This window comes from Setaria italica, chromosome I (genome assembly GCF_000263155.2).
Source record: "Setaria italica strain Yugu1 chromosome I, Setaria_italica_v2.0, whole genome shotgun sequence".
Classification (NCBI taxonomy): domain Eukaryota; kingdom Viridiplantae; phylum Streptophyta; class Magnoliopsida; order Poales; family Poaceae; genus Setaria; species Setaria italica.
The window spans coordinates 30,653,715-30,680,704 of NC_028450.1; the positions used below are offsets into that span (position 1 = coordinate 30,653,715).

Sequence of the window (26,990 nt, forward strand, 5' to 3'; positions counted from 1 at the left end):
ATGCCGTGGGCGTGGCAGCTTCTCCGGCGGACGGGCGGAACATGGTTGGTGGAGCAGAGCCGTGGCAGGCGGAAGACGACACGCGCGCGGCTGGTGGTTGGCTAGCCCGGCGTTCGCCCCGTCCTGTCGCAGGCGCGGGTTGGGCGCCGTGGCCTTCGCCCTATCGCTATCACACCGGTGATAGGGCGCCGGCGAGCTGCCGGTGGCCGGCGGCCACGCGGCGCGCAGCGCGCGAGCGAACGTGCTCTGGCGCGCGGGCGTCGAGGCTCCCTTCGGGCAGCAAGCCCGACCAGCTTTGGGGAGATCTTTCTCCGGATTTTTCGACACAACTTCCAAAACTCTTTTAAACAAAGCTTAAATCTAGACGTTCTTCAAACTTTGCTTAAGGTGTCGGTTTAGATTGTGAAAGGATTTGAAGATATTTCATGCCAAAGTTTGCTAAAAATCTGGAATTCCAGACTTAGGATTTTAAGGCATCAGGGATGAGTTGACTGTTTTACCTTATTTTGACCGAGGTTTTGAACAGGTTCTGGCCCGAGTTGGACCTTGGTTAGTGTAACAAAGTTGGAACACACTCGAGGTACTACAACTTCATTAAGGGCCTGCCTTGAGTTTAGATAGGAATTTGTGAGATAAAATCTTGCAAGATGGAGGAAAACTCGAATTCCAGGACTTACGAGGTTTTTAGAGTTCTTGAGTATTCCGGTTTTGATTGCGGTTTTTAACTTCCTTCCACTCCGAATCAGTCAAAGGCCTTTAACGAAAGTTGTTTGAATTAAAAAGTTTTACAACTCTTATTTGGGCATAAACTTAAGTTTGCATATAAAATTCCAAGTTTTATTTCAAACTCCGAAAAGAGCTTCTTAGGGTCATAATGGTCATTTCACCTCTTTAATTAGGGATTAACCACTGGTTTATAGTTAAAAGCACTTAATTTAGGTAGAGTTGTTACAATCCTGCACTTTACCATTCCTTGCATTCATAGTGAGTTTCCATGTGTTCTCAACAATTGCTACAAAATTATCCTCCTTTGTCCAGCTAGCTTCGAAGCGAAAACATGGAGCAGGTGGGTTTCTGTAACTTGCATTCTCCTCTTTTGTGATCACCATAACAGGCCTATAGTCAGAGTGTCTAGGTTCACCATTGATCACACGGAAGCTTGGAAACCTAGCACACCATGCACTATCTGCAACTGCATGATCCAATCTCTCTCGTATGTAGCCATCACTGTTATGATTATTGTTCCTCCAAGTGTATGGATCCCCCACAAATCCTAAATCAGTCAGGGAACACTCCTCTTGGGCTTCTCTGCAACGGTCCATGCAGCCTTGTGCCCGTGGTATCCTTTTCATAGCTTAGTAAAATTTCATTAAAATCACCTATACACAACCACGGTCTTCTCCTTGCCGCATTCAATGTACGCATAGCTTTCCATGATAGATCCTTCTTATCTGACTTTCGTTCACCGTAGAAACTAGTGAACCTCCAAACAAAGCCATCCTTTTATGACACATCTTCATCAATATACAACCGAGACACTACACGGAGATGCAAATTAATCTCTTTTTTCCCAAAAAAAACTGCGCAAGACCACCACTTCTCCCCTTATAGTCTTTAACCACCATATTTGTCATGCCAAGCTTCCAATGAAAACCTTCTATTCTGTTCCTATCCATTTTGTTTCAAACAGAAAAAAGAATGTCAGGGTCTTCCTCCTTCTGAAGATTCAGAAGGCCACGAACTGTGGGCTATTTCCCAACCCCCGACAGTTCCAAGCAATTATCTTCATTGGTTCTCGCAGGGCCGTTCTGACAGCCCCGCATCAACATGTGCACCAATGGTCACATCTACCTCCACCACCCTTGCTCTCTCAAGAGCTCGATCCTTCTATTTTTTTTACAAGCTTCTAAGCGCGTGTTACCTGACCCCCTGCAAACTAACAACAAAGATCTTTGTAAGTCAGGGCACATACTTTATTTACATCATGTGGCAAGTAACCAGATCCCACCGCATACACAACTGCATACACAAACATTCTAGATGTAACATTGACATTTTCAGCAAACAACACCACAAAGACCCTGTTAACACACATTGTTTTTAATTCTCTACAATGTGCAGCTCCTTCCTTAAAAGCCTCTCCCATGTTCTCACTATCGGACAAGGCAAAAAAATCTTTAAACAAAGTACACACCATATGTAATTGAGGACAAGAGGCAACATAACCTAAGACTCTCCTTCCTTTTATTTCATACGGCATTACAAAATATGCAGCAGATAGGTGGTCATTGAGAGAAAGAAGAGTACACCAACTAGCAAGCAGGTAATGAAACTCAAACACACACACATAAACTTTTACAACATTATAATGCCTTATTGCGAGGAGGAGTGATAAGCTGGGACCTTGTATCTGGATCAACCACACATCTTTTTGAACTAACCAAGGTCATTCCTTACCTCGGCAGTTCATTCCCAAGAAACTCATGGCTCCTGCCGGGCACTGTCATTAGCGCCCGACAGATTGCCGGTAGCCCCAGGATTGGTCGCTGCTATACCACCTTTACCTTCCATTGAAGCCTTGCCCATGTTCTTTGACTCAACATTTGTGCCATGCCCATCAACAGCCAATACCTCATTCTGTTCAGCAGCCCTTAATTCAGCCAGGCCTTCCTTTCCCAAACATTCAGAGAATGTGGGACCTGAAAGACCCCTCCTTTTGCTTTTGGTTCCATAACATCGCCTTCATCTTGTACTTCTATGCGAGATCGCACTATTCCTGCCCCCCAGCGAATTGGCACTAGTGTTGCTCTGCACTTTAGATACATTCCTTTCTCTTCTCTTCCAGCCCTTCACTTTAATTTCACAAGTGGATCCTGCGGTTGAGAGTGAGTTCAAAGAATTGATTGCTTTAGCAGTTTCCTTCCCTTGTTTGTTACCTGAAATATGTTTCCCATCATCTTTTTCACAGCACCAATAGCATCAGCACCACCACGCACCCCTACTGGCATGACCCCATTTTCTTCTTCAGCAACAACCCCCATTTTAGCTCCAATCCCATCTTCCAGCCTATCATTATTTTTAGGTTGCTGATTATCTGCAACTGTTAGCCGAGCCACCTGTTCCACTAGATCGACAGCCTTCTTGTTTTCTGTGATTGGAGCTTCAGCAATGGCTACCAGAAGGCCTAGTGTTGTTGGTTTAGGAGCACGCCAGAGCATGGAAGAAGGGCTCTGGTGAGGCTATCCCATACAATCCAGAAGGTTCATCACAGTGGACTGGACAGACACAAAAATCCAAACTAAAATTGTTTTTTCTTTCTCCAGCCGGCAAATCACATATATCCTCCACATGCCCTATGTACCTACAGAACAGGCAAAAATTTGGTAGCCTTCTATATCAAACTTGGACAACAAACTCCTCACCTATGATGTCGTCAACCAACACGATCTCCTTTTGCAAGGCCGTGAACAAAGGGAGTTGCACACTAGTTCCGAGAAACATGTTATTGAAGTAAAGGCGTTTTTGATTGGCGGCTACACAAAATCTTTCTTTTTTTCTGTTGTGCTGGATTTAGAGGGCGAGTGTTAACGGACACGAGTCTGTCGAAACCCACGGACCGACATGACTTGCTTTTACTTGTTGCTAATGATGGCTTGATGCCTAACCCACCCATGTGAGGGTAGGTTTGTCGGAAATCAGAAAGTAAAGAGGTGCGCTAGAATTACGTGAGAAATTACTAACACTAAGGGTTCAATTTGATAGTTTAAGTTCTCCCCGTGTTCTAAATGTGGGCTGCTTCATGATTTTTATCGAGTTCCCGAGATGCATCGTCACTCCGCAGCTAAAACAAACTTTGCATCGGAACCATGCATATTGGTTGTAGGCAAAGGCATTACACAAATCTATTAGATATACTAAAGTGGCTGGCTTCGGAGCTCTCTCGTGAATCATGGCGCCACGTGGGACCCACATCCTGTTCAGGTAGGACCCATGTGGGACCCATGCACTATTCAGGTGAGACCCACGATGGACCCACATACTATTCAGTGGGACCCGCGCACATTGGTGGTGGAACCCATGGTTCTATTGAGTGGGTCCCATGATAAAAAAATTTATGTTTTCCCATTATTTGAAAGTATAAAATATATTTAATTATTTCCTATATATAAAACCAATAACTAAACTTTGTATACTACATTCACATCTAGTAGCCCTACTGTTTTTCGCACTGTTTTTACTTCATAAACTCACAAATTATGATTGAATTATTCATTCATTGCTAATTTTATCTTTTGCCCCCTACAAAACCAATAATCAATGTAAACCAATCCATCAGCTATATCTACTAACACCCAAAAGTTAGTGAATTTCTAAGCAAAAAAGTTATCCGTACCTCTATACCAAAATGCATGGGATTGGCTGTCTTAGATTCCGAGCTAGTAGCTTTTGTATTTGATTCAACACATCGTTATGATGTTGTTTTGAGCATAAGACAATATTTTTTCATTATTACTTTAGGTTAATCTTTTTGGTACAGGCACGCATAGCGTGCCAATCTGGCTAGTAATATCTTATTCTGCACCCCATTATAGGTTAATGCACATGTTGTTTTATTCTTGATAGTGTTGACGTTGTTAGTAGTAAGGGGTCAACTGGTACTTGACCCCTACAGTAACGTACATGTGCAATGTGCAAACCGACAGTCGGAGACGATGATGGGAATGAGGTGATAGGGATTATTTGGTTAGCATGTGCTGTTCTATTTTAATTTGTACTGAAATGAATGAGATTATGAGATAGATATGGAGATTTGATTACGCAGTTAGGGATTGAAGGAGGTGGCACGATGAATTTGATGTTTGTAGTTTTGCTAATCGATGAGAATTATAGTCATTCACAAAATGATTTTGATACTTCTTAAGTAAAAAGAGTGGCACGAGATAAATATTATCGGGTTAAACTCATCGTAAATGTTACGAATCACTGTTGATGGCAGTTAGCACGCTAATTTATGAACCGCAAGCGTACGGATCAGTTGTAACTCTTCCCTTAGAGTATCCCCCAATGTTTATCAATCTGTGGAACAAGTGGATTTACTCGCTTAACTGAGCACTAATCTATGTAACCGAAGGTTCTTTGTATACAATAAGATTGGTCTAAGAAAAGAACTAGTGACTTAGATTAAACTTGATAGAGAGTATGGATGTAAACAAGATAGATAAAGCGCTTGTCCTAGGGATCTAGGATCACTTGTAGATGTAATCGCCATGCATTAAAGAACTAGATTTAAGTGTTATCGTGAGTGGATGTGAACCATGCCCAATACTTATCCTCTCGCACGTTGTCACTATACAAGAGTATTCAAATATTGAATGATAAGAACACGGTTTGATGAACATTCTAGTAAACAAATAAGCAGCCTAAAGTAGGGCTAGCCAACCATTACATGAAGGAGCATCATCAAGATATGATAAATAACAAACAGATCTTAAACAAGATGTTTAGTGACTACAAATCAAGATCTCCATACAACCCCGAGAACAAACAAAGACTTTACCCCATGATCTTACACATGTTGATAGAATTCTTGGTAAAGATCGCCCTATAGATCAACTGGACTGAGGGCGAAGACGAATGGGGTAGAAAAGCCCCACGACGATCGGCTTGGGAGGTTCCTTTCTCCTCTGGTGCTCCGCTTCGCGTGGTTTCTCGTAGATCCAATCTTCTCTCCATTTTTCCTACTTGTGACGGCGGTGGATGGTGTTTGCGTGGTGTTTTCTTCCCTCTATCCAACTCTTCCTCCTTGAAGTCCATGAGGGGGTATTTATAGTCTCCCATAGGTGGCGGCTCTGAGTCAATGTCGATGAAAAAACTCTAGAGATCATCGTAAACTTCACGCTGAAGAAACGGGAGGTCGATCGGACCTTGGAATAGGCTAGGCTGATCGGCCTGGCCCTTCCTGGCTCTTCTGGTCCTCTCCTTCCTCGTGCTGGCTTCCCTTGACGACCCATGTCCAAATATCCATTAATCTCTTTATGCAAACTCCCTTAATTATGTCGTATTTCTTGTCATAATGCAATATACTCCAAAATACAACACATATGAAATAATTGAGTTATTTTAGGTGCCAAATGACGGGTTAGTATAGGATCAAGCATGAAAACACGAGTTAAATGGCACTAAAAGTGTGTCAATAACGAGCGTCAACCATCACGTGCTACGAGTCAATCAACGTAGGCTTGTAAGGACGGGTCAATCTAAATCATAAGTTTAGCTCATAATCAAACAAAGCAGGGGATATTTGGATTGGTTAAAATAGGAGAGCTAACCCATGAATTAAAAATAGGCTAATTAAGGGATAATCAGGGCTAATAGACTCTGACCACCAATTAACCTTTATTTGCACAATTAGCTAATCAATTAGTCCATATTTAGTCCTTCTATTTGGCATAAAAAATAGGGTTAAAGTTTAGCCCATGTGATCCAAACCCATCCTAAATAGGGCTCTGCATCTATTTTACATGTGCGATTGTTCAATTTTGTTTGAAATCCAACTTACTTCAAACTTTGTGCGATTGTTGAAGTTTTGTTTGAAATCCAACTTATATTTCTCAATTTCAGGTGCAATTCAAAACCATCGCGAGTTCCTTTTGCGCCTCAGCGGCAGCGGCCCAGCCGCCACTTCACTTCCAGAAAACACAAAGCCAGCCGTCTCGATCCATCCATCCGTCCGAAGGCGAGAGTTATCTCGTGCCTTCCCCCGCCGTTCTCCACCCCCGCATCCGATAGCTAGCGCGAGCAAAACCCCCTCTCCCTCCTCCGGCTCCGCGCCCATGGCTGCCCTCCTCCGCACGGCCGCCGCCCTCGCGCCCCCGCCCTCGTCGCCGCTGTCGGCGCGGGAGCCGCATGGGCGGTGCCTGACTCTCGCCTGTTCCCGCCGCGCGCCGGCGCGGCCGCTCCGGGCGCGGCTGCTGCCGACTCCGCACGTCCTTGGTCGCGCCGGGGCCCGGTTCCGGCGCCTGAGCGCCACCGAGGCCGATGAGGCGGCGCAGACGGCGACTCAGGTGAGGGGGGATGTGTTCTGTCCTGTAGCTCCTGTAACCTCTGTCGTTCCCTTGTACCCGATGAACGGACGGTTAGTTTAGTTGTGAAGAATAGCGGTTAGATTCCTGATATCCTTAGCGTCCTGTATGAAATTGAAATAGAAAATATGAATTTGGACAACATATTGTTCAATGTTCATTCGGTGGGCACCCAAAGTTTACATTTTATCAGTTTAGCAATGATATGATCTGCGACTGCTTTGCATTGGCGTCTGAGGACTAATTGTTTGCCTTTACATTGCTTTACCATTGACTGTTTAGGTGCCTAGCCTGTTCATACAATTTATTGTTAAGCCATACCTTTTTCTTTTTTCCCTACGATTTGATTTTGTGACCAGAGATTCATGAGTGCTGTGATTGGGGAATGGGCAGAGCATTCCTTCCTGAATTGTTTTATGTTCAGTTGGAAACCTGTCCATACATGCTATATGGTAGATTATTTTTGTGGTATGAAGATTTCCATTTTGCCTTCTTTCATGGCCATTACTGGATCTTGGCTAGTCTTGATCAGTGATAGAAGGTCAATTCCACCTTTATTCAAGAAGACCCTGATTTTGGCAATGTAGCACAGTTGTGATACTTAAATTAGATAGTCTTGTTTCCCACGTCAGTTATTCTTTTGTTGGAGACAATAATAGTCGTGTTATGTTAATTTATCATTCATATTCTGTATAAGCCCATTTACTTCTAGATTCATACTCACTCTAATCTAAATGTGAATTATAAAGTTCAACCAATACTGAGATTGAAGTAAGTAATGCAGCCACTTCGATGGTGTAATGGCAATAGCTGCCCCCACCTGCATGCCCATGCACTTGTACTTATTCATCAAGCTGATAGTCTCCTGTTTGGTCCTTTGAGTAAAGCAAAACACACAATTTAGTTGCTTGAGGACATTGATTTGTTGTATTTCACTAAGAATGCTACCCAAGTTATTATCTTGCAATTTTGTTAGAGGTTTTTTGGATTTTCAAAATGTACAGTAAGGTACTGATTTGCTTAACACGGTGTAAAAAAACTCGACTAGAAGGATAGATGCCCCTCTGATTTCATCATAAAGAAGAGTATCTCGGCTTCGAACCTGGGCCGGTTATGGGGTTTCATTGACCCCGGGAGTTCATTGCTCTACTGTTGCGCCGCGAGAAGCTTTGGTTTGCTTCACACACTGTACAAATAGCTAAATTGCAGACTGTACTCTAGTGCAGGGATGCAAACTTTTTAATGCAATTGCTCTTTTCTGCAGATTAATTAATTGAAAGAAAACCTTATCTTATGTTAGGTTGGAAATTTCTCTAAAGATGACATTAGCGCAATTGATTTTACCGTCAATGCTTCTGTAAAAGCTAACAAAGTTGATTTTATTGCAATTTTATCCACATCCATGCACATATAGTTTGTTTATAGGATGTTTGATCTTTTACTTATGATGAATCTATTTTTGATGCTGCAGGAGGATTCAGAAACTGAAGTTACTGGAGATAGTGCTGCAGATGATGGTGCTGGGAGCACAGATGAAACTCCATCTATCATTGTGACAGCCCTGCAGTCATACAAAGAAGCACTGATCAATGACGATGAAGCAAAAGCTGCCGAGATAGAGGCCTTTTTGCTTTCTATAGAGGATGAGAAAAACTCCTTTATGAACAAAATCACTGTTTTAGATGCAGAACTGGCAACTCAACGAGAACGTATCTTGAGGATTAGTGCTGATTTCGATAATTTCAGGAAAAGGACAGAAAATGAGAAGCTCAACATGATGTCAAATGTGCAAGGGGAGCTTATAGAGAACTTTTTGCCTGTTCTTGACAACTTTGAAAGAGCAAAATCACAGATAAAGGTGGAAACAGAGGGAGAGGAGAAAATAAATAATAGCTACCAGAGCATTTATAAGCAATTTATTGAGATTCTGAACTCATTGGGTGTTGAAGATGTTGAAACTGTTGGCAAACCATTTGATCCTATGGTAAGTTAGCCTCAGCACACATCCACTAGATAAAATCCTAATATTGGCATATTCCACTTAAAGTTTTATTTTTTACTGCATATCTACTCCTGTGTAATCAGGTGGTAGAGTCTGTTGACTGTTTTGACTTCGGCTACAGAAATGCTAAATCTTTATAGGCTTCTTTGTCCATCCGATGGTTTTGATGGTTTTCATAGTCGACCCTTGAAAATGATTTCTTTTGCACCTTGCGTTTCAGCTTCACGAGGCTATCATGAGAGAAGAATCAACGGAGTATGAAGAGGGGATCATCCTCCAGGAATTCAGGAAGGGTTTCAAACTCGGGGAAAGACTACTTCGCCCGGCAATGGTCAAGGTATCTGCAGGACCAGGCCCAGAAAAGTCTGGGGATGATGAGGACCCCACAGAGGTCGAAGATAGTGTGGCACCTCTTAAGGTTGAAGATGCTGAAGATGATGACGGCGATGCGGAGTAGCGGTGCTTAATCTGTGGATCAACAAGAACAGGTCCAGAAATTTTGATGCGTTTTTGGAGTGTGCCAAGCAGGTGATAGGATAGTACCGATTTGTCCAAGCTAGAGTTAGGCCCTCAAATATGCTCTTCCTTCCTGTTACTGACTTGGGGTGTTGGTACTGCCACAAATTTGTGTTTCCACCGGCCGTGGTCGATGTTTTGTTCTTGCACAGAGGAATTTTCTTGATTCATTGATGCAACAGCATTATTATAAGGAGTAAATTAGCTCAGATTTGTGATTGATTTTGCAATATCTGAATTCCAAGATATTTGCGGCAACGTTCCTTCACTGGCGCAAGGTTCATTTGTGGCCGGCCCGAATGGCACCCGTCTGTCCATGGCAAATAAAGCAGCACGAGAAGTTTGAGGGGATGTTTGCTTTTAGCAGGGTCACATCGGATATTCGATGCTAATTAGGAGGATTAAACATGAGCTAATTACAAAACTAATTGCACAGATGGAGTCTAATTCGCGAGACAAATCTATTAAGGCTAATTAATCCATCATTAGCAAATGGTTACTGTAGCACCACATTATCAAATCATGGACTAATTAGGCTTAATAGATTCGTCTCGCGAATTAGACTCCATCCGTGCAATTAGTTTTGTAATTAGACTATGTTTAATACTCCTAATTAGTATCAAACATCTGATGTGACAGGTGCTAAAGTTTAATACCCCTGAACGAAAATTGGACATAGCAAAGATAAGTTCCTATGCTTCATAATTAAACTGATTGATCTCGTATGATAGCTCAGATGGACAGAAACAGTGCACGTTGGAAGGGTTTTTGTGTTTTTTTTGGGGAGAGTGGAGGGCATGAACGGAAATCAAGAAGCTGTGTGCGCGCGCGTAAAACCAGCCCACGAAAATAGCTGTGGGCCGTTCCCATCACATGGGCTTAATGCCCATACCGGCCCAGCCCGACTCGCCCGCGCCACTCGCCCACCACACGCTTTATAAAAGCAAAACCGCAGCCGCTAGGGTTTCTCTCGTCCGCCGGCGTCGCTCCGCTCCGCATCTCCAAGCAGGTACTCCCGTTCGCCTCCTCCTACTCTTGGCTTTGATCTGCGAAATCGTGGCTAGCGTGGGGAATAGCTGAAGGGGAACGAGAGGACGCCGCCGCCGCTGCCTACCGGCCGGCGGCGCGGCGATCTGCGGGTGAGCCGAAGTCGGCCCGGCTCGCGTCCTCACCCTACCTCCCCTCCCTATCTCCCCTTTAGTTCTTATATGTAGACAAGTTTAGGTGTATGTTTACATGTAAGTTTTGTTAGCCATTGTAGTTACAGACTGTAACCAGGGATGATTTGTTTAGACCTTTATTTACTTGGACGCAGATTAGGTCAGAAATTTAAAATGTTTTGTTTCGTCCATTTTACATCATTAGCTGGTGGATGTAGCAATGTTGTTATATTTATGAGCAAAGTTTTTGTTCTAATTGGCTTTATTGTTATCCTATTTTTCGTTGGCTAGTTCAAATGCCTCATCTGCTCATAGTTTGGTATTCCTTTCCATTGCTTTTGTTTCTTATATTCCCCTTCTGTTCCCCCCGGTGCAGGTTGAGAAGCCTGCCCTGTTGAGAAGCTGCAATGGCGCCTAAAGGTAAAGAATTTCTTCATGGCCTTTGTTGTTGTCTGAACTTAACAGCCCTGTGTTTGTAATCTATTAGCTCGTCACAATCTCTTAATAAAAATGATCAGCTGTCTTATATAATTATGCAATAGCAATTTAAATTTGGTGATCACACACATAAGTTCATTGTCATCCTATTTTGTTTTGAAGTTCTTATCATAATTGATATTACTGATACTGATAATTATGCCCTTCACTGTTTATTTTATGCTTTGGGCAATGTGCTTGGAAATATTCAATCCTAATTGAGTGCAGTTGTTGAAATTATTTCCTTGTTTGCTGAATGCTTTGCTTATTACTACGAGATGCACCTGCTGTTCTAGACTGAGACATCTCATCTTGTATTTTTTAATTGTTTAGCTCCCCCAAAGAAGGCTGACACCAAGGCTCAAGCCTTGAAGGTTGCCAAGGCTGTTAAGTCTGGAACCACCAAGAGGAAGGCCAAGAAGATCCGCACATCTGTGACGTTCCACCGGCCAAGGACCCTTAAGAAGCCAAGGGACCCCAAGTACCCAAGAATCAGTGCACCTGGGAGGAACAAGCTTGACCAGTACCAAATCCTCAAGTACCCCCTCACGACTGAATCTGCGATGAAGAAGATTGAAGACAACAACACCCTTGTCTTCATTGTCGACCTTAAGGCGGACAAGAAGAAGATTAAGGCAGCCGTCAAGAAGATGTATGACATCCAGGCGAAGAAAGTCAACACTCTGATCAGGTAAATTTATCTGTCTTCCATGTTTTGTGAGAATGCAAATTGCCATGTCTTGAGTGATATTCTGAGTAATTTCTTGTTTCACAGGCCTGATGGGAAGAAGAAGGCTTACGTGAAGCTTACACCAGACTACGATGCTCTTGATGTGGCCAACAAGATCGGCATCATCTAAATTTTGTGGTTTTGTGTGTCAGTGTGTTGCAGTTTCTGAGTTTTGGTGGTCTAGGTCTTACTGTTTGGACAGAACGGGCATAGCTAAGCCTGAGTACCCTTTTTCTGCTTGTGAACTGGTACCAATGATAAAAATTTGCAATGTTCAAGATCTGCGTTTGAATTCTGTTTTTGGATGTTAGCATATGTTGTGGTATGAGTGATATGATGCTGGCCAACTTCGCAGATTTGCAATTGAGTTGTTTGCATCTACTCCAGCATTTCCTAGCAGCAAGCGGTTCAGATTGTGCTCCCTGTGATGTCCATTTCAAACTCCTGACCATTAAGCTGTTTTTGTACTTAATCAGTTTGCTCCCTGTGATGCCCTGATGGTTCGGATTGTGGAACAATGACAAAGGAGTAGTTTGAGCTTAAGCAGTTTTATAACTGGCTTAGTTTCTTTTGCCCTGGTCGCTGCAATAATATGAGATTACTTCGCCTTCTGCTTGATGGGCCCTTTTCTTCTTTTTATTACGGTTTTTGTTACTTTTGAGATCAGCAGCTAAAGACCGATGACTGTAGTTGTCGCAGAAATGATGATCTATGTTTCAATTTGTTTCCATGTTTCAGTAGTAAATTTGTTGCCTGGTAAGTGGTAACGGGCATACAATGTGCCATGCCAACATCGCTAGTTCTCTTCCGTCACCTCTCTATCTTTCAGATTTTGAACACATCCATCTCAAATTCTTCTCTAGATTAAGGGTAACATCCACAAAAATGTTGCCATTGTTGTCGCAAAAATCTTTGTCATCGAAGATGGCATGCCTTCATCTCTAGCACGGGAGACTAGTGTTGGGGTGTGGTGGTAGTAGGATTTACTATCAGATCAACCATACACTACTCTCGAAAAGGAAAAAAAAATCTACCATACACATGTAATGCTATATACCATACATACATCTAAAATAAGTGCATTTCGAAAAACTTGGGGACCACATCTCTCAGGTTGCCCGTCTCCCCAGATCGCCTCTCCCCGAAAATCTCACGGGAAAGCGAAACCCCTGCCGGCAAACCGTCGAGCACCTTGCCTGCTGAAGCCTCGCGCCTGAATCCCCCCCCCGCCCCCCGTTGCTGCGCACCCCGCGAGATGGTCTCCATGGCGGCCGCCGTGGGCGTGCTGCTGCCCTTCCCGTTCTACTACGCGCTGTGGACCCACCCGCAGCGGTGGGTGGACCTGTGCGGCCGCGGCGCCGACTCGTGCCGCCGCATGGCGCAGGTCTCCCACGTTCTCAAGGCGCTCCAGCTCCTGGCCCTCGCCTCCGTCGCCTCCTTCTCGTGGCCCCCGCCGCTCTACTGCCCCGTCCTCCTCGCCGTCGGCCAGTACCTCAACTTCAAGTGAGTAACCGGTTCGGCCCCTCTCTGCTGTCTTGTTGCGGTGTGTGTGTGTGTGTGCCGTTTCCCAGTTAGCGAGGCGCCGCCGTATATGATCCATCCAACGTCAAGCAGGTTTTGCTGCATTTTCCATTGATGCAAAGGCGCATGTTATTAAGAATCTCTTTCATTGTTGTCTACCTGACTGGATTAAAAATTAGGAATTGTTGGAACTGGTAGGCGGTGTGGCTATCAGAAATTGAGAATGATAGATAATCTCTCTGTCAATTTAGGACCACAGAATTTCATCAGGTCATTAAACACTGGTATATGTGATTTTGAACTAAGCCCAAAGGAACTGCTAGTGGTGAAAACCGCAACTAAGTTCATGTAAAAATGTTAAACAATGTTTTCATGCGCTTTGAACGATGAAAGCAGAATTCCAACAAAGGTAAACTAATGGAATCCCATCTCGTGAAATTCTCATTGTCTTCATACTATTACAATGTTTTGCAACATGGTGCTATCTTCATTGCCAGGTTCTTGGTATAAAATTTTGACTCTGTTAAAATGGTTGATAAACCTTGAAAATGTTGTAAGAACATGCTGTAAGACGTGGGACTCTTCAATTAATTGTTGTAACTGGTGATTAGCAAATTTGGCCTCTGAGCATTTATGGTTGGTCTAGTTGTATATTTTGCCAATAAGTAGGTTAATGCCCACCAATCGTGAGACTGAAAAAATTCCTCACACGCTATGGTGTGAGTGGACTTAGCAGGGTGTGCTGTATGCGTAACATCAAGTCAATTCATTGTTTGGTGATTTCCATACAGTTGCTGTTTCCATTTTTATAGAATTTCAATGTGAAAATTCTTGCCCAGAAGTTTCAATTGTCACTGCTCATTTAGTAAAATAGAAAATGATGGACATCCTCTTCTTGTAGTGCTGTGGTAAACAATTAGGCCAGAGGTCTGCCATATAGGTCTTGCTGTTGTTGCTACCCATGGTCACAGAACTAGTAGAATTAGGTGGCTGGCTAGACACTGGAAGCCTTCACTCCCCATAAAGTGTGTGCGGATTTAGTACGGTATGCCATATCAGTCGAATTCATTGCTGATTGATTTCCATACATGTTGAGATCCCTAACCTGAAGTGTAAGTTACCCTTGCTGATCTAGTAGGATGAAAAATCTTTATCTTTACCTAATATTAAAGCAAGTAGCGAATCCTTCACGCGTTCTGCTTAATTAGTTTTCGTCGGTCACCTCCCAACCCCGTTTAGCGTGCGGTTTCCGTTCCTCATTAATTTCCGTCCGTTAGCTCCCAACCCTGTTTAACACACACCATATCCTTCCCCAATTATGCTGCCTGACGAAGGACAGCGAGCAGACCCGCGTGATGGATTGGTGCATCTGGAGGGGTAATTTTCTCCGTTGAGCCCAGGCGTCCAGCAGACATGCACCAACACAGCCAGTGCGTGTTGTTGCTTGGTGGGGGGTGGGAATGTTTGGCCCAGACCATGATTGAGCTCCGCAGGGACAGCACCTCTAACAGAGGTACGTAAGATACATGAGGTGAACTTGGAGACCGGAGCCGCTCGCGGAACTGGGCCACCGTTCTGCGCACGGTCACACGCGGTTCGTTTCCTTTCTACGTACGTTCTGTACTTCCGCTTCTGATGACCCGTTGTTCAATCGATCTCACCTCTCGAAATTGCATAGCAATCTGCCAAATCCCGTTGCCACCTCTCAGGATTCCCTTGTACTCATCAGCTGATCGCAACACACTAGCTGGCCGCCTGGCCGGCTCTCGCAGCACGCGGTTCCGTCGGCAACCGAATCCAAGCAGCCATGCCGATTGCCGAACACTGATCTATTCCTTCGTATGCATGGCCAGGACCCACTCTTAATCTAATCGGTTGCGAGACCAATCTGTCTGTGCAGCACCAAAATAATCCATTTTCTTCCGAAAGCCAAACCACCAGCACCCGCCGTTTGCTTATCTACGCCAGCGCCTGAATTTTGTCAGCTGTGTAGCCGCACCATCGCCAGAGCCGTTCTGCACTAGAAGTTCATGTCGTCGCGATAGCCTTCCCATGCACCGTTAGGTTCTAGCCCCAGGCGCTTGTCAGCTTCCACATGCCACCAAGTGCCAGCTGCTAGCACCGCTGCGAAGTGCACCACCACGATCAAGTCAACTTCAGCGTCGGCCAGTATTGCACAAGGTAGATCTCAATCATTTTGTTGCTGCGTGGAGGGTGGGCATGTTGTCGTGTTCCTAGGGATTAGAGATAGTAGTCGCGACTTGGGCAGAAAGTCGCCAAGGGTCTCATGAACAATATGACCTCAGTCATATGCTTGATGGCATGATACTCGTTCAACAAATTTCTTTTTACTACGGACACTGAACTAATTTGTGCATCAGGATGGGTCTGCGCCTTTCATCCATAGCTGGTAGCATCTTGAGTCTCTCAACTACTGAACACTGCCAACATGATTAGGCTCCTAAAAGAAATGAGTTTTTGATGGTTAAAGTAGTAATTTGCGCTTCAATATATAGGTGCTTCCATATACACTGTATACTACTTCTATCTACTACATCTACATCTATAATTTCTAGAATATTTCTGTTGAAATAGTTTGTGTGAAGAATTAAAATTAAGAGTTTCTTTTGATATAAATTCCGAGAATAATTATGGTGAAACAGCTTGAGTTCTTTAGAGATTATTATGCCTTGGTCATATCATCTTTGATTCGCCCATACAATATTCTAACATAAAATTCAACTACAACTATCTCTTTTAGTTGATAATATATACATATGTCATTCGTCCGTAGACAATTAACATTTCCTTTTCTAAAAAATATGTCATTCGTACGTAGCAACGCATGGGCACATTTGCTAGTAATTGATAGAATACAGATGAAATTACGTACTCTGCTCTACTGAGCATACACAAGCTGGATAATGGTAGTAAGGTGTGGCAGCAGGTGAACGATTTCCAAAGACTGGGCACTAGTAGATGTTTGTGCTTGCACTGCTCATTGGTGCTGCTGTCATGGTGACAGAACTAGTAAAATTAGATGGCTGGCTAACGGTAACAAAGATGAAACAGAATTCCAGCCGTACGATTAGTTACATAATGGTGAACAAGTGTAGCAGAAAATGTTGCTGCTTGAACGACCACAAAGAAGATCCTTATCCTGTTATACACATTATATTTTGGTCTTCTATACAACTATACCACATGGGGATAGTAGTGTGAGTGTTTCCCTGCTCTGTTCTATTGTAGTGTGAGGAGCTGTGGGAGTTCATGGTGCATCCTGATTAAGTGCATGTGCTCAAACAGTCAGCCTAGGCATGTTCTGCTATGTTCTTAGATTGGCCACCAAATTGTGCTGAATTATCTGGTTACTTAGCAATCATTTCTTGTTGGAGTTGTGAGTTGACACTAAAACTTTAGGGACCTGTAAACAGCCAGACAGTGTATTCAATATTAATCCATATTACCTCATCATCAGACAAAGGATGCACAGTTCCTGAAACCTTTTGTTTCTTTTCAGGGTGTACCAGCTGCTTGGTGAGTCTGGTACCTACTACGGCGTCCGGTTTGGAAAGAAGATCCCGTGGGTGACGGAGTTTCCCTTCGGCTACATCAAAGACCCGCAGTATGTCGGGAGCATGCTCAGCCTCGCCGCGCTCCTGTGCTGGGTTCCGCTCCCGTACGTGCTGCTGTGGTGCCTCGGTTACGTTTTCATGATGTGGATCGAACACAAGGAAGACCCTGCCACCCGTGCGAAGCCGCTCTCCTGATCGCTTCGTTGTTGCAGGTGATGGTTTCCTACAGTCGCCCCAGTGACAGTGCCTGAATCTTTCTTTCTCAAATCCTGGTGTATGGTTGCTGGGAAGCGATGTGCAGTAACTTTGTACCTCGTGTCAAAGTACTCTGGCACCCTCTGTTTCTAGAGTAAAATTCGTGTCATGAACATTGTTGGTAACCTCACCAATATGGTGCTAGGGTGCTCCGATCTTCTCCCATTCTACGTACCAAACACGATCTGGTGACTCCTGTCATACACGAGAACGATACAACCAGTACAACCAAACACAACCTCGCATGATTCAGGACGACAACAAAGTGCAACCAAACAAACCCCCTGTATCGCTCTATCCCGTCTCCCACCATCCGATATATCCCATCCGTTCTGGACGGCCCCGTCCTTTGCAACCAATCACGCCCGTAGTTCTGGTGGGTAAGTCTCTTATTTCTTGAAAAATTGAAAAATCAACCAGACTAATTATTCGGACTAAAATCGTCCATTCACCTCAGACTAAAGAGCTCCTTTGACACGTGGCCCTTTAGTAATACCACTGGGACTAAAAAGTAAAAAAAACTAACCCCCCAGTCTAAATTATTGTAGATAGAAAATAAGAAAACATTCACTTTAGAAAAAAACAACCTGCTAACTCAGAGGAAAAAAACACAAACAAATAAGAGAACCGAGCCAACAACCATGAACTTTTCTTTTTCTGATTTTGTTCCGATCAACTTATGTGTTCCACTTTGTACAAATATGCTAGAACCTATTATACAGTATTGGCGTTCACCTTAAAAAAAAGTAGGAAAAAGTCTATTTTACTACCCTCACCTATTTACTTTGTCCACTTAACCCCCTAAGCAAAATGTAGGTTTATTTTACTCCCCCAAACTATTTCATTTGATCAATTCTACCCCTAATTAGATTTCTCCTTTTTGTTTCTTCGCGTACAAATTGAATTTTAATTTCAGATTTTGTCAGTTAACTTATAACAGTTAACTTATAACATGATGCTCCATGTTAAAAAAATATATTAGAATTTTTTCATGATTACTTTTCGTACAGTTTTGTATATCTAAGATCAATTTTGTATTAAATATTTCTAACCTATGAAAATAACCATGAAAAATTCTTGGTATAATTTTATAACATAAGGCATCATGTTTTGTATATGCTCACAAAATTTGAACTCAAAATTCAACTCATACACGAAGAAACAAAAAGGAGAAATCTAATTTGAGGGTAGATTGGACCAAATGAAATAGTTCAGGGGAGTAAAGTGAGCCAAAACTTTGTTTAGGAGGTTAAGCGGACATAGTGGAAAGGTGAGGGGAGTAAAATGAACTTTTTCCAAAAAAGTAAGAAGATGGAAGGAAGGAAAATAAATAGTTTGCAACAAGCATAACCGTCGGGGCACAATCCAAAAACATAAGAAAGGTTAGTTGGTAACGGAAAAAATGAGAAAGCAAGCAGAAATTAGGAAAAAAAGTTTCTGAATTCAGGCAGGCAGAGCCGCATACTGAGAACTGGGGATGAGCGAGGCATGGAGGAGATAGGCATGGAGTGCACCGCCTACAAGCGCCCACGTACCGCACTGGATGGCGGCTCAGCTGCGGCGTGGCGGATGTGCCAGGTGGCGCGCGCGGCCGCCGGGGGCAAGGACCAGCACAACAAGGTTGTGACGGTGTGGGGGCTCCGAGACCGGCGTGTCCAGCTCTCGGTGCCCACGGCCATCCAGTTCTACGACAGTCAGGACCGCCTCAATGTCGCCCAGCCCAGCAAGGCCATCAAGTGGCTCATCCGCACCGCCATCGATGAGCTCCCGTCGCTGGACTGCTCATTCACCCTCCCCGGAACCGACGCCGCCTCCTCTCCGCCAGCAGCTGGAGACAACGTGGAGGTCAGCACCTCTAAGACCAACAAGAGCTCCGTGCTCTCGCTCGCCAACACCCCAGCCCGCGTTGCTCCTCATCCCGACCCTCGCACTCGCCGCTGTAGCTACCGGGAGCCATCGGCCCTGCACCGCTAGCAGCCAGGGGGGCGAGCTGGGGAGGCCCTGCGCACCGGCAGCTAAGGGGGCTCAGCCTAGAGGGCCCGCGCGCTGGCGGCAACCAGCAACTAGGGCCGGCCGAGAGGCCCTGCGCACCCGCGTGGCCGGCAGCCTAGGACGGTCAAGGCCCCGACCAGGGAGGCCACGCGCCCCAGCGGCTGGCGCGAGTGGGGCGAGCCGGGAAGGCCCCGCATGTCGGCGGCCAAGCGGCCCGATCAGGGAGGCTCCGCCGCCGGCGGCAGACAGTGGAGGGAGGAGAGGAAGCGGTGGAGCGAGAGAGAGAGGCCAGTGGTGGGTTGGGAAAGAGGATAAGGTAGTGGGGAGAGAGATGAGACCGTCGGTGGGGAATAAAGATCATCCTTTAGTCCCGGTTGGAACCACCGACCGGGACAATGAGTAGTCAACACTAACCGGGACTAAATGCCCAAATGCCCTTGTTGTTCCTAGCTATTACAACTGGGACTAAAGGGACTTTATAGTCCCGGTTAGTAATATCAACCGGGACTAAAGAGCTCCCGTCAGAGCTGGTTTTTGGATCCAGAACTAAGCTCCTTTAGTTTTGGGTCTAAAAACAACCGAGACTTTTATAGCTGGATGGAAGGTTGTTTCTCTACCGGTGGAGAGCGGCTTATACCGTCTCGCTCTCTTACCTGCCTAGTTGACGCATACTTTCTGTGACCTCTTCTTTATTACTGTAGAATAGAGTAGCGTGTAAGTTCCTTGTGGAGAGATGTTGCTTGGATCATGGGAAAAATTATGAATGGATTCGAAACCGCAGCTGGTAGTTTTCCGTTTCGGTGCACTATAATTTTACTCAGTGACAGTTAGTTCATAGCATATTACCATGTAATACATGTGTGTCTTAGTAGCCTCTGCCGTTCATATACTTCATAGTAAAGACTAGGCATATGGTCTTCGTGTAGCTTTTTCACTTCCATTAACGGGTGATCAGTCATAGGTTCACACGGTGTACGGTGCGGCGCACCACTTCAGGCTGCAGCCCGGCAAGGACAGCAGCAGCATGCCTCCAGTCTCGATCGACTTCGTCAAGAACCTGCCGGCGGAGGCAGGCCGAATGAGTTTCCTCTGGACAAAATGATTAATGGAAAGTCTGATTCCATCTCAAAAAAAAAGAAGAGCACTAATGCCAATGATCCGATGAAAATTCGGCAAACTTGGTATGCCTTCTATTACTTCTTATAACGAGTATATTTCTATTGCGTACCAAAACAGTTCTGATCTTTTCTTGAAGTGTATTTTAAGGGATGATATGGTAACGAAAAATACCGAAACAACGGTATCAAACGAGACAGGAGTTCTGATCTGCCTGTAGTACCCCAATTCACTTATCTACTTCTTACATACGCAGATGCTAGACAACCTGCTAAGCGTATCAGTTAACAGTGCTTTGAACTCTATGATTGTTCTGATAAATGGAACCGTCCTGTTGGGAAAAAAAAATCTGTATAACAATCTTGACAGGTAGTTCAAAGCACTACCAGAACATGAGGAAGTCCTCCGCCCTCTCATAATCGTCTATTACTATTAGCCAGTAGTCATCTGAAAGAATACTCCAATGTTGCCTGACGCATAAATCGCCAATTCTGATCGTGCTGATGTTGCCGGAGTACCTCTCCATTGTCCATTTTTGCCAACTTCAGTTAATTTATAAGTGATGAAATTGATACGTTATAGGAGTATTTAGGTAAAACTCAGATTCTAGAAGCCGGTTGCGCCGAGACTCGGCAGCCTCATGGTGGATCCAGGGTTCCGCATCAACGCTTAACGTCGACAGAAAAGGCTCAATTACCTGGCAAAAAGAGAGTTGTGCATGGAAGTGAGATCGGATCGATCAGAACCCTGTCACCAGTTTCGTTCATCCTTTGTACCTGACTATTTCCCGCTATCAGAAAATGGATTTCTAATACGGGACTAGCCAAATGTTAATTGCAGGATCAAATAAAAATGGAGCACAGAAAAACGAGCAGATCCAAATGCTGGTCGCATGATAAATTGCATCAGATCAGGCTGATAATCACCATGTTTAACACACAATAAGCTTAGGGACAGGCAGCTACGGCAAACTACGGTCGCCGTCCTCCACTTCCACCATGGCGTACCCCTTTTCACGGTCCTGGTGCCGATTCCCTGTCACGAGCCGCCTTGAACGCGGCTGCGGCGCGGGCGAGGACGGCTCGAGATTTCTCCAGCTCCTCGGGGTCCAGAATCTCATCCATGAGGCCGGCGTCCGGCGATATCTTCGTCGGAGCAAGCGGGGCGGCGCTGGCCCTTGCGCCGGGGTTCCGCCGCCAGCAGCGCGTCGATGAGATACGCTGCTCCACCTTCACCAGCTTCGTCGGCGCTCCGACACAGCCTCCATCGCGATTGCCGATGGCTGCCCTCGAACCTTATATATAATCTTGGAAGCGGAGACTTGGTTGGGCCAATAGGCCCGGATCAAGTGGTTAGCGCAGTAAAACCGTTCAAAAAAGAAAAGGAAAACATGCCGACTGAACGCAGGCCAGTTGTAACAACGGAAGCACCATTCGAGAACACCGGCCCGAGGAGAGGAGCTGGTATGACGTGGCCGAAACGAGGCGAGGCTGGCTGAAGCCTGAAGCACATGCACAGGGCCACACGAAGTAATGTGAAAACTGCCTCCAATCCATTGGTCTCGGTATTAAACAGTTCACATAGAATCACTATCATCCCATGGAGAACCTATGCAAATGCTGATTAACAGATGACAAGGGCACGAGACAGGAACGGCCCAAGAAGAAGGAATATTCTGAAGTAACTGGGCACTAGAACAACTGCATACAAGCAACAATCGTTCCACAGGTTTAGCGACGGCGCCTCTTGTCGTAGTCGTCGTCTTCCTCATCAGAGTCGCCCTTCTCTCGGAACCTAGGATTCTTCTCCTGTAAATGAACCACAGAGTGCTTTGTGAATATTTCAGGTCCACTACGGGAACAGGGCATTGGATGGTAAAAAGAAAGGAAGGGCATTGCTAATACCGCTGGATCAGAGTCAGGTGCTCTCCTGGACCCCTCTGGAGCAGACCGATCATCATTCCGGTTGCGTTTCCGTTGGTAATCTGGTGACAGCCATAAGTTATATTAGAAAAAAAACATACAAGAGAATAAGTTTGATTTGTGTTACCTCCTCTGTCATTCCTGTATGAGTCTCCATATCCTCTCTTGCGTTCACCTCTCTCATCTGCACATCAAAACAAGAAATGGAAAATTTATGAACATGCCTACATATGCTCAGGTTAAACCCTATTAAAAAATAAGAATATAGTGAGTAATTCTACTTAAATTGCCATGACTGCCAACTAAGGATCAGAATTATTGCAGAACAGATCAAGAGGATTGAATCATCACGCATGCCCCTGACAGCAAGAAATCAAACACCCCAGCTTGCAAAGGTACACATCACATTTCTTTGTAAACAGGCAATAGACAAAAAAAAAAGAGGTTCAAGTGACCAACTAGTGGGTGTCACTACGCTAAAAAAGAGATTGGACCATGAAAAGAAAGCTATACAACAGTAAGACGAAGTAACAGAATAGAAAAGCAGTCAACTATTTCAGATATTCCAGCGAACATCCATGCTGAATGAACCAAAGCAGTAAAACTGTTTCAGAAATTCCACCAAACTTACATGGAGGTGGCGCATTCGGTTGAAAGGCTCCACCATAGTCAACTAATTCTCTTTGTGCTTCTAGCTCCTTCTGAACCATCTTACCATAACCACCTCTTCGTTTGATTAATTAAGGAAGCTTGGGAATACTTGAAGTTGTTGAAAAAAGGAACATGTAAGCTGTAAAGGTACACCATATTCAAATTGCGCCATTAGGAAAAAATAAGCAATGTGTAGTTTTATAACTAAATTTAGGGGGGAAACAAGGATAAATCTACAGATAACTACATCAACATGACATAATATTGTGGCTTCGCTACATTTAATAGCTATAGTACTACAGGCCAAATAAGAATGGAGTAAAGTGTAATTGAATAGTATCAAAGGATATCTGGATCATAATCTGTACGGTACTCATCTCTGACCTATGAAACAAACAAACAATATCAGCATCAAGCATGTAGGTCATATATAAATATTTTTTACCAAGTAGAATAAGATCAAGGCATTACTTGTCCACCACTCCGTCCACGGCCCCACTGCCTGCCTTCTTCAAAGCCCCAATCAAAATCAACACGGATTGGACGATCGTCAAGCATTGTTCCACTAATATATTTGACAGCATCTTCAGCATCCTCCCTGGAGTAGTACCTGGAAAGAGAGGATGAAAACGGAGAGGGTAAGCAATAACAAATATAACTGGGAACATCACGTCTGATTCAAACAATCAGACCAGACAAATATGGTATTCCTGAAAGATCATTTGCAGTGCAGAGATATGCAATACATGCCTATGTGCCTATGCAGTGTCAAATTGACGGTCAATGGTGTATTACTTCTACGAACCTAACAGGACAGATAGTTTATCAGAAATAAGGCAGACTGAATACTACTCCAAACAATACAGTTTTCATCACCACATTTCATGAACAATGCTCCACTTAAAATCCCCCCCCCCCCCCCCCAAAAAAAAAAAGGGTAATTTCATCCTATGATTTGCAATGCTCCACTTAGAGTGACACTCATCAACAACATCCAACTAAATATGGAAACAAAAAGATAGACTTTGTGACAGAGGAAAAATATGCTAACCACATACAGAATATGACCAGTATAACAAGATTTAAATATACATAATGCCATATTCCTCATCATAACTCTTGTTCTCACACTAAGGCATCGAACGCAATTGCAACAGCCCAATCAAATCGTAAGAAAATTTACACATACAGTGGAACATGTATAGCTGTGACACAAACAGCAGAATACATACCAAATGGCCACCAAAAGTCACTAGTTCAGCACCACATATGTCCAAAGCCTAGCTCCGATAAAAATCAATAAAGTAAATCACACACTAACTATACATTGCACAAGTCGACATAAAACAGAGTGCAAAACAAAATAAGCAAATATTTAAAAGGTAAGGAACTAAATTTTCTGATTACCATCTTAAATAGACAAGCATCTCACCAAGAACCAAGCAAAGTAGCACACAATATTTAACAACCACAGGTTACCAGCATCTGGGCTCCACTAAACCTATTGCAACACCATATGGCAAATCACACTGAGATAGAAACATTTCTCTGCTCCTGTTCTAGGGCATCTCATACATTCCTGAGAGCACTAAAGTTCCCTGAAGCACTGTTCTATAGCCACTTACCGATTAGCAGCTCACATTATTACACTGTAGAATCAAATCAATACATAAGCAGAACTAGAAAGTCATCTACAAGCGTCCAATTGCATGAGACTACAGGCAGACAGAACAATTAGGGCAATCTCCCCTTCTAATAAAACTAGGGCGTGGGCTTTGGTCCCTAAATTGCAGTAAACTGCAGCAGAGAATCCAATCATCCAGCACAGGAACAGAGAGGAAATGAAACGAAAGGTACCAAATAAGGGGAAGGGCACGCACAGCACGAAGCAGAAGCCGCAGGGGGTCTTGGAGTTCTTGTCGAGCCCCATGATGATCTTCTTGATCTCGCCGGCGCGGGAGAAGAGCTCGTAGGCCTGCTCCTCCGTGGTGTAGAAGGACATGTTCCCGATGTACACCGTCGTCGACGCCTGCAGCGCCGCCTCGTACTCCTCCTGCGTCCCGTTGAACCGCCGGTCCCTGTACGCCGACAGCTTGCTCGGGTCCTGCAGGAAGCAGGGGAAGCCGCGTGAGCGCGGCGGGGCGAGGGGGATTAGGGTTTCCCGGATCCGTACCTTGAAGAGGGACGCCATTGTGGGGAGCGGTGCGGCGGCCGCACCTGCTAGGTCGAGCTCTTCTCTGTTCAGGGGTTTGGCTCGACTGAAGAAGGGCCGGGGTGGGGAATTTTTGTGATTTGCAAATTGCGATTGCCGAAGGGAACGAGGTACGGGAGAGGGAGACGGGGGAGGGGTTAAATTTTCCGGCTTGAATTTTGCCAACACTTAAGGATTTCTAAAATCCCCTTATAAAATACAAACAGAATTCGTACAGATCAGATGGTTCAATTGTAGCTCAAAGGAAATATTTTTTTACTTTCAGTGAACTACGGTAGTTTTATCGACCTGAACAAATTCATTAATTAAAATAAAACTGCAAGGACTATGAAAAATTATATTGCAGGGGGCTTATACTAAGGTCCCGTTTGGGTACACAATGCTAAACTTTAGCACCCTCAAATAGAGTGCTAAAGTTTAGCACTTGGGTTATTTGGATACATTGCTAAAGTTTAGCACCTTGGGTGAGAAATGACTACATTGTCCTCATTTATAACTGGCTTGAGGAAAAGTGGAGAGGAGAGAGAGGGGGCAACTAGGGAAAAAGTGGGCTTGAGGACCACTTTTAGCACCTATTAGCACCTTGTTGGCGCTAAAAGTCAGTCGATTGACCCTCAGCGTCGGACACACCACTCGGTAGAATCTGCTTAGCTCCTGTTCGGGTGATCATCCTGGTGCGGTTCGCGCGGCGTGCCAGCCAATCTGACCTGTTGATTGGCAAGGAAGAAAACGTGTCAAATCCCAGGGGTTCCGATCGGCTAAAGTTCCGATCTCGAGGAGCGTATCAGCAAATCGGTCGATTTGCTATAAAAAGATAATCAGTTATAATATAGCCGACAATCACGTAATGAATGTAAATAAGAATATTTGGAGTAAACTAAGCAAAGCTATGAAAACAACACTTGAAATAGATCCAATCGGCTATATAATAATGACGAATGAAAATAACAATAATAAAACCGATAGTTCAAATCTCAAGTTGGATAACTGGTGATAAAACTAGAACAACAGATAAAACCTATAATTATAGTAAATATCGATAACTAGTAAATAAATCTAAACGAAACGACCGCGATGCGCTCGTAGTTAAAGCTTAGATATTATTCGACAAGCGGAACTTACAGAATCGGTCGGAGATCGTGTCGATGCAGCCCTGCCAACCCGTACGAACTCGTGAAAGAAGAAAAGTATTGGCGAAGTCACCGACTTGAGAGTAAAGTGCGATGAAAAAGTAGATTTGTTTGTATTGATTGATGTGTTGTTTTACAAATCTCTAAAGATGGCTATTTATAGCCTGTTACAACCAATTTCTTAACCGACTAGGATCTATCTCTAATTTTAAACGAAAACAAATATTTACAAACACAACTCTTATCGGAGTTGGTTACTATACTCCCACGGGTCAATCTCTATCTTCTTCATCTGACCCACTTTAAGTCCATATTGGCCCAATCGCTCCATCCTTCCAATCGGCCGATCTCCACCAACTCCGTTTGCCAAAATACTGTAGCGCCAATCGGCCGATCCCCAATTGTAGCATCAATCGGTCGATTCCCAATCGTGACCTTTTAATCTGCCGCATCAGCCAGTATTCTCCTTCCTTGACGCCGATTCCATACGTGTCAAAATCTGGCGTCAACACACCTTTTACCATCCCTTTGATGTGCTAAAGAAAAGTGGGGTGCTAAACTTTAGCACACCACTTTTAGCACACCTGTTTGGGAGCTCTAAATAGGGCTAAAAGGGTGCTAAAGTGGGGTGCTAAAGTTTAGCACCCCT

At 44.3% G+C, this 26,990-nt stretch overlaps 5 protein-coding genes across 5 annotated transcripts; 4 read left to right on the top strand and 1 right to left on the bottom strand.

Annotated features, from left to right (window-relative positions):
* Window positions 1–6,713: 6,713 nt before the first annotated feature.
* Window positions 6,714–9,830, top strand: LOC101781786 (protein GrpE). The gene is made up of 3 exons (XM_004953018.4): window positions 6,714–7,064; window positions 8,554–9,066; window positions 9,305–9,830. Exons 1-3 carry the CDS (start codon window positions 6,834–6,836, stop codon window positions 9,539–9,541), a joined length of 981 nt encoding a protein of 326 aa, XP_004953075.1. The 5' UTR covers window positions 6,714–6,833; the 3' UTR covers window positions 9,542–9,830.
* A 680-nt stretch (window positions 9,831–10,510) lies between these two features.
* Window positions 10,511–12,268, top strand: LOC101782184 (60S ribosomal protein L23a). The gene is made up of 4 exons (XM_004953019.3): window positions 10,511–10,609; window positions 11,137–11,180; window positions 11,571–11,928; window positions 12,013–12,268. Exons 2-4 carry the CDS (start codon window positions 11,168–11,170, stop codon window positions 12,095–12,097), a joined length of 456 nt encoding a protein of 151 aa, XP_004953076.1. The 5' UTR covers window positions 10,511–10,609; window positions 11,137–11,167; the 3' UTR covers window positions 12,098–12,268.
* A 785-nt stretch (window positions 12,269–13,053) lies between these two features.
* Window positions 13,054–17,492, top strand: LOC101782590 (phosphatidyl-N-methylethanolamine N-methyltransferase). Its single transcript, XM_004953020.3, has 2 exons — window positions 13,054–13,470; window positions 17,009–17,492. The coding sequence occupies exons 1-2, from the start codon at window positions 13,223–13,225 to the stop codon at window positions 17,256–17,258; spliced, it is 498 nt and encodes a 165-aa protein (XP_004953077.1). The 5' UTR covers window positions 13,054–13,222; the 3' UTR covers window positions 17,259–17,492.
* A 1,314-nt stretch (window positions 17,493–18,806) lies between these two features.
* Window positions 18,807–20,412, top strand: LOC101754927 (transcription factor PCF8). The gene is made up of 2 exons (XM_004955016.1): window positions 18,807–19,163; window positions 20,272–20,412. The coding sequence occupies exons 1-2, from the start codon at window positions 18,807–18,809 to the stop codon at window positions 20,410–20,412; spliced, it is 498 nt and encodes a 165-aa protein (XP_004955073.1).
* Window positions 20,413–21,956: 1,544 nt separating this feature from the next.
* LOC101783000 (nuclear cap-binding protein subunit 2) lies at window positions 21,957–25,331 on the bottom strand. The gene is made up of 8 exons (XM_004953024.3): window positions 25,173–25,331; window positions 24,880–25,103; window positions 23,471–23,609; window positions 23,350–23,383; window positions 22,980–23,078; window positions 22,476–22,532; window positions 22,331–22,410; window positions 21,957–22,234 (listed from the first exon to the last, which is right to left on the bottom strand). Exons 1-8 carry the CDS (start codon window positions 25,188–25,190, stop codon window positions 22,157–22,159), a joined length of 729 nt encoding a protein of 242 aa, XP_004953081.1. The 5' UTR covers window positions 25,191–25,331; the 3' UTR covers window positions 21,957–22,156.
* Between the last annotated feature and the right edge of the window lie 1,659 nt (window positions 25,332–26,990).

What these genes read in the sequence shown, in the direction of transcription:
- LOC101781786 (XM_004953018.4), top strand. Translation starts at nt 6,834, where the DNA reads ATGGCTGCCCTCCTCCGCACGGCCGCCGCCCTCGCGCCCCCGCCCTCG. An exon ending in CGGCGCAGACGGCGACTCAG is followed by an intron (nt 7,065 to 8,553) that starts GTGAGGGGGGAT and finishes TTGATGCTGCAG; the next exon opens with GAGGATTCAGAAACTGAAGT. An exon ending in GCAAACCATTTGATCCTATG is followed by an intron (nt 9,067 to 9,304) that starts GTAAGTTAGCCT and finishes CTTGCGTTTCAG; the next exon opens with CTTCACGAGGCTATCATGAG.
- LOC101782184 (XM_004953019.3), top strand. An exon ending in AAAGTCAACACTCTGATCAG is followed by an intron (nt 11,929 to 12,012) that starts GTAAATTTATCT and finishes CTTGTTTCACAG; the next exon opens with GCCTGATGGGAAGAAGAAGG.
- LOC101782590 (XM_004953020.3), top strand. Translation starts at nt 13,223, where the DNA reads ATGGTCTCCATGGCGGCCGCCGTGGGCGTGCTGCTGCCCTTCCCGTTC. An exon ending in GGCCAGTACCTCAACTTCAA is followed by an intron (nt 13,471 to 17,008) that starts GTGAGTAACCGG and finishes GTTTCTTTTCAG; the next exon opens with GGTGTACCAGCTGCTTGGTG.
- LOC101754927 (XM_004955016.1), top strand. Translation starts at nt 18,807, where the DNA reads ATGGAGGAGATAGGCATGGAGTGCACCGCCTACAAGCGCCCACGTACC. An exon ending in CAGCTGGAGACAACGTGGAG is followed by an intron (nt 19,164 to 20,271) that starts GTCAGCACCTCT and finishes GATCAGTCATAG; the next exon opens with GTTCACACGGTGTACGGTGC.
- LOC101783000 (XM_004953024.3), bottom strand. An exon ending in ACCGAATGCGCCACCTCCAT is followed by an intron (nt 22,533 to 22,979) that starts GTAAGTTTGGTG and finishes TTTGATGTGCAG; the next exon opens with ATGAGAGAGGTGAACGCAAG. An exon ending in ATACAGGAATGACAGAGGAG is followed by an intron (nt 22,411 to 22,475) that starts GTAACACAAATC and finishes GGCTGTCACCAG; the next exon opens with ATTACCAACGGAAACGCAAC.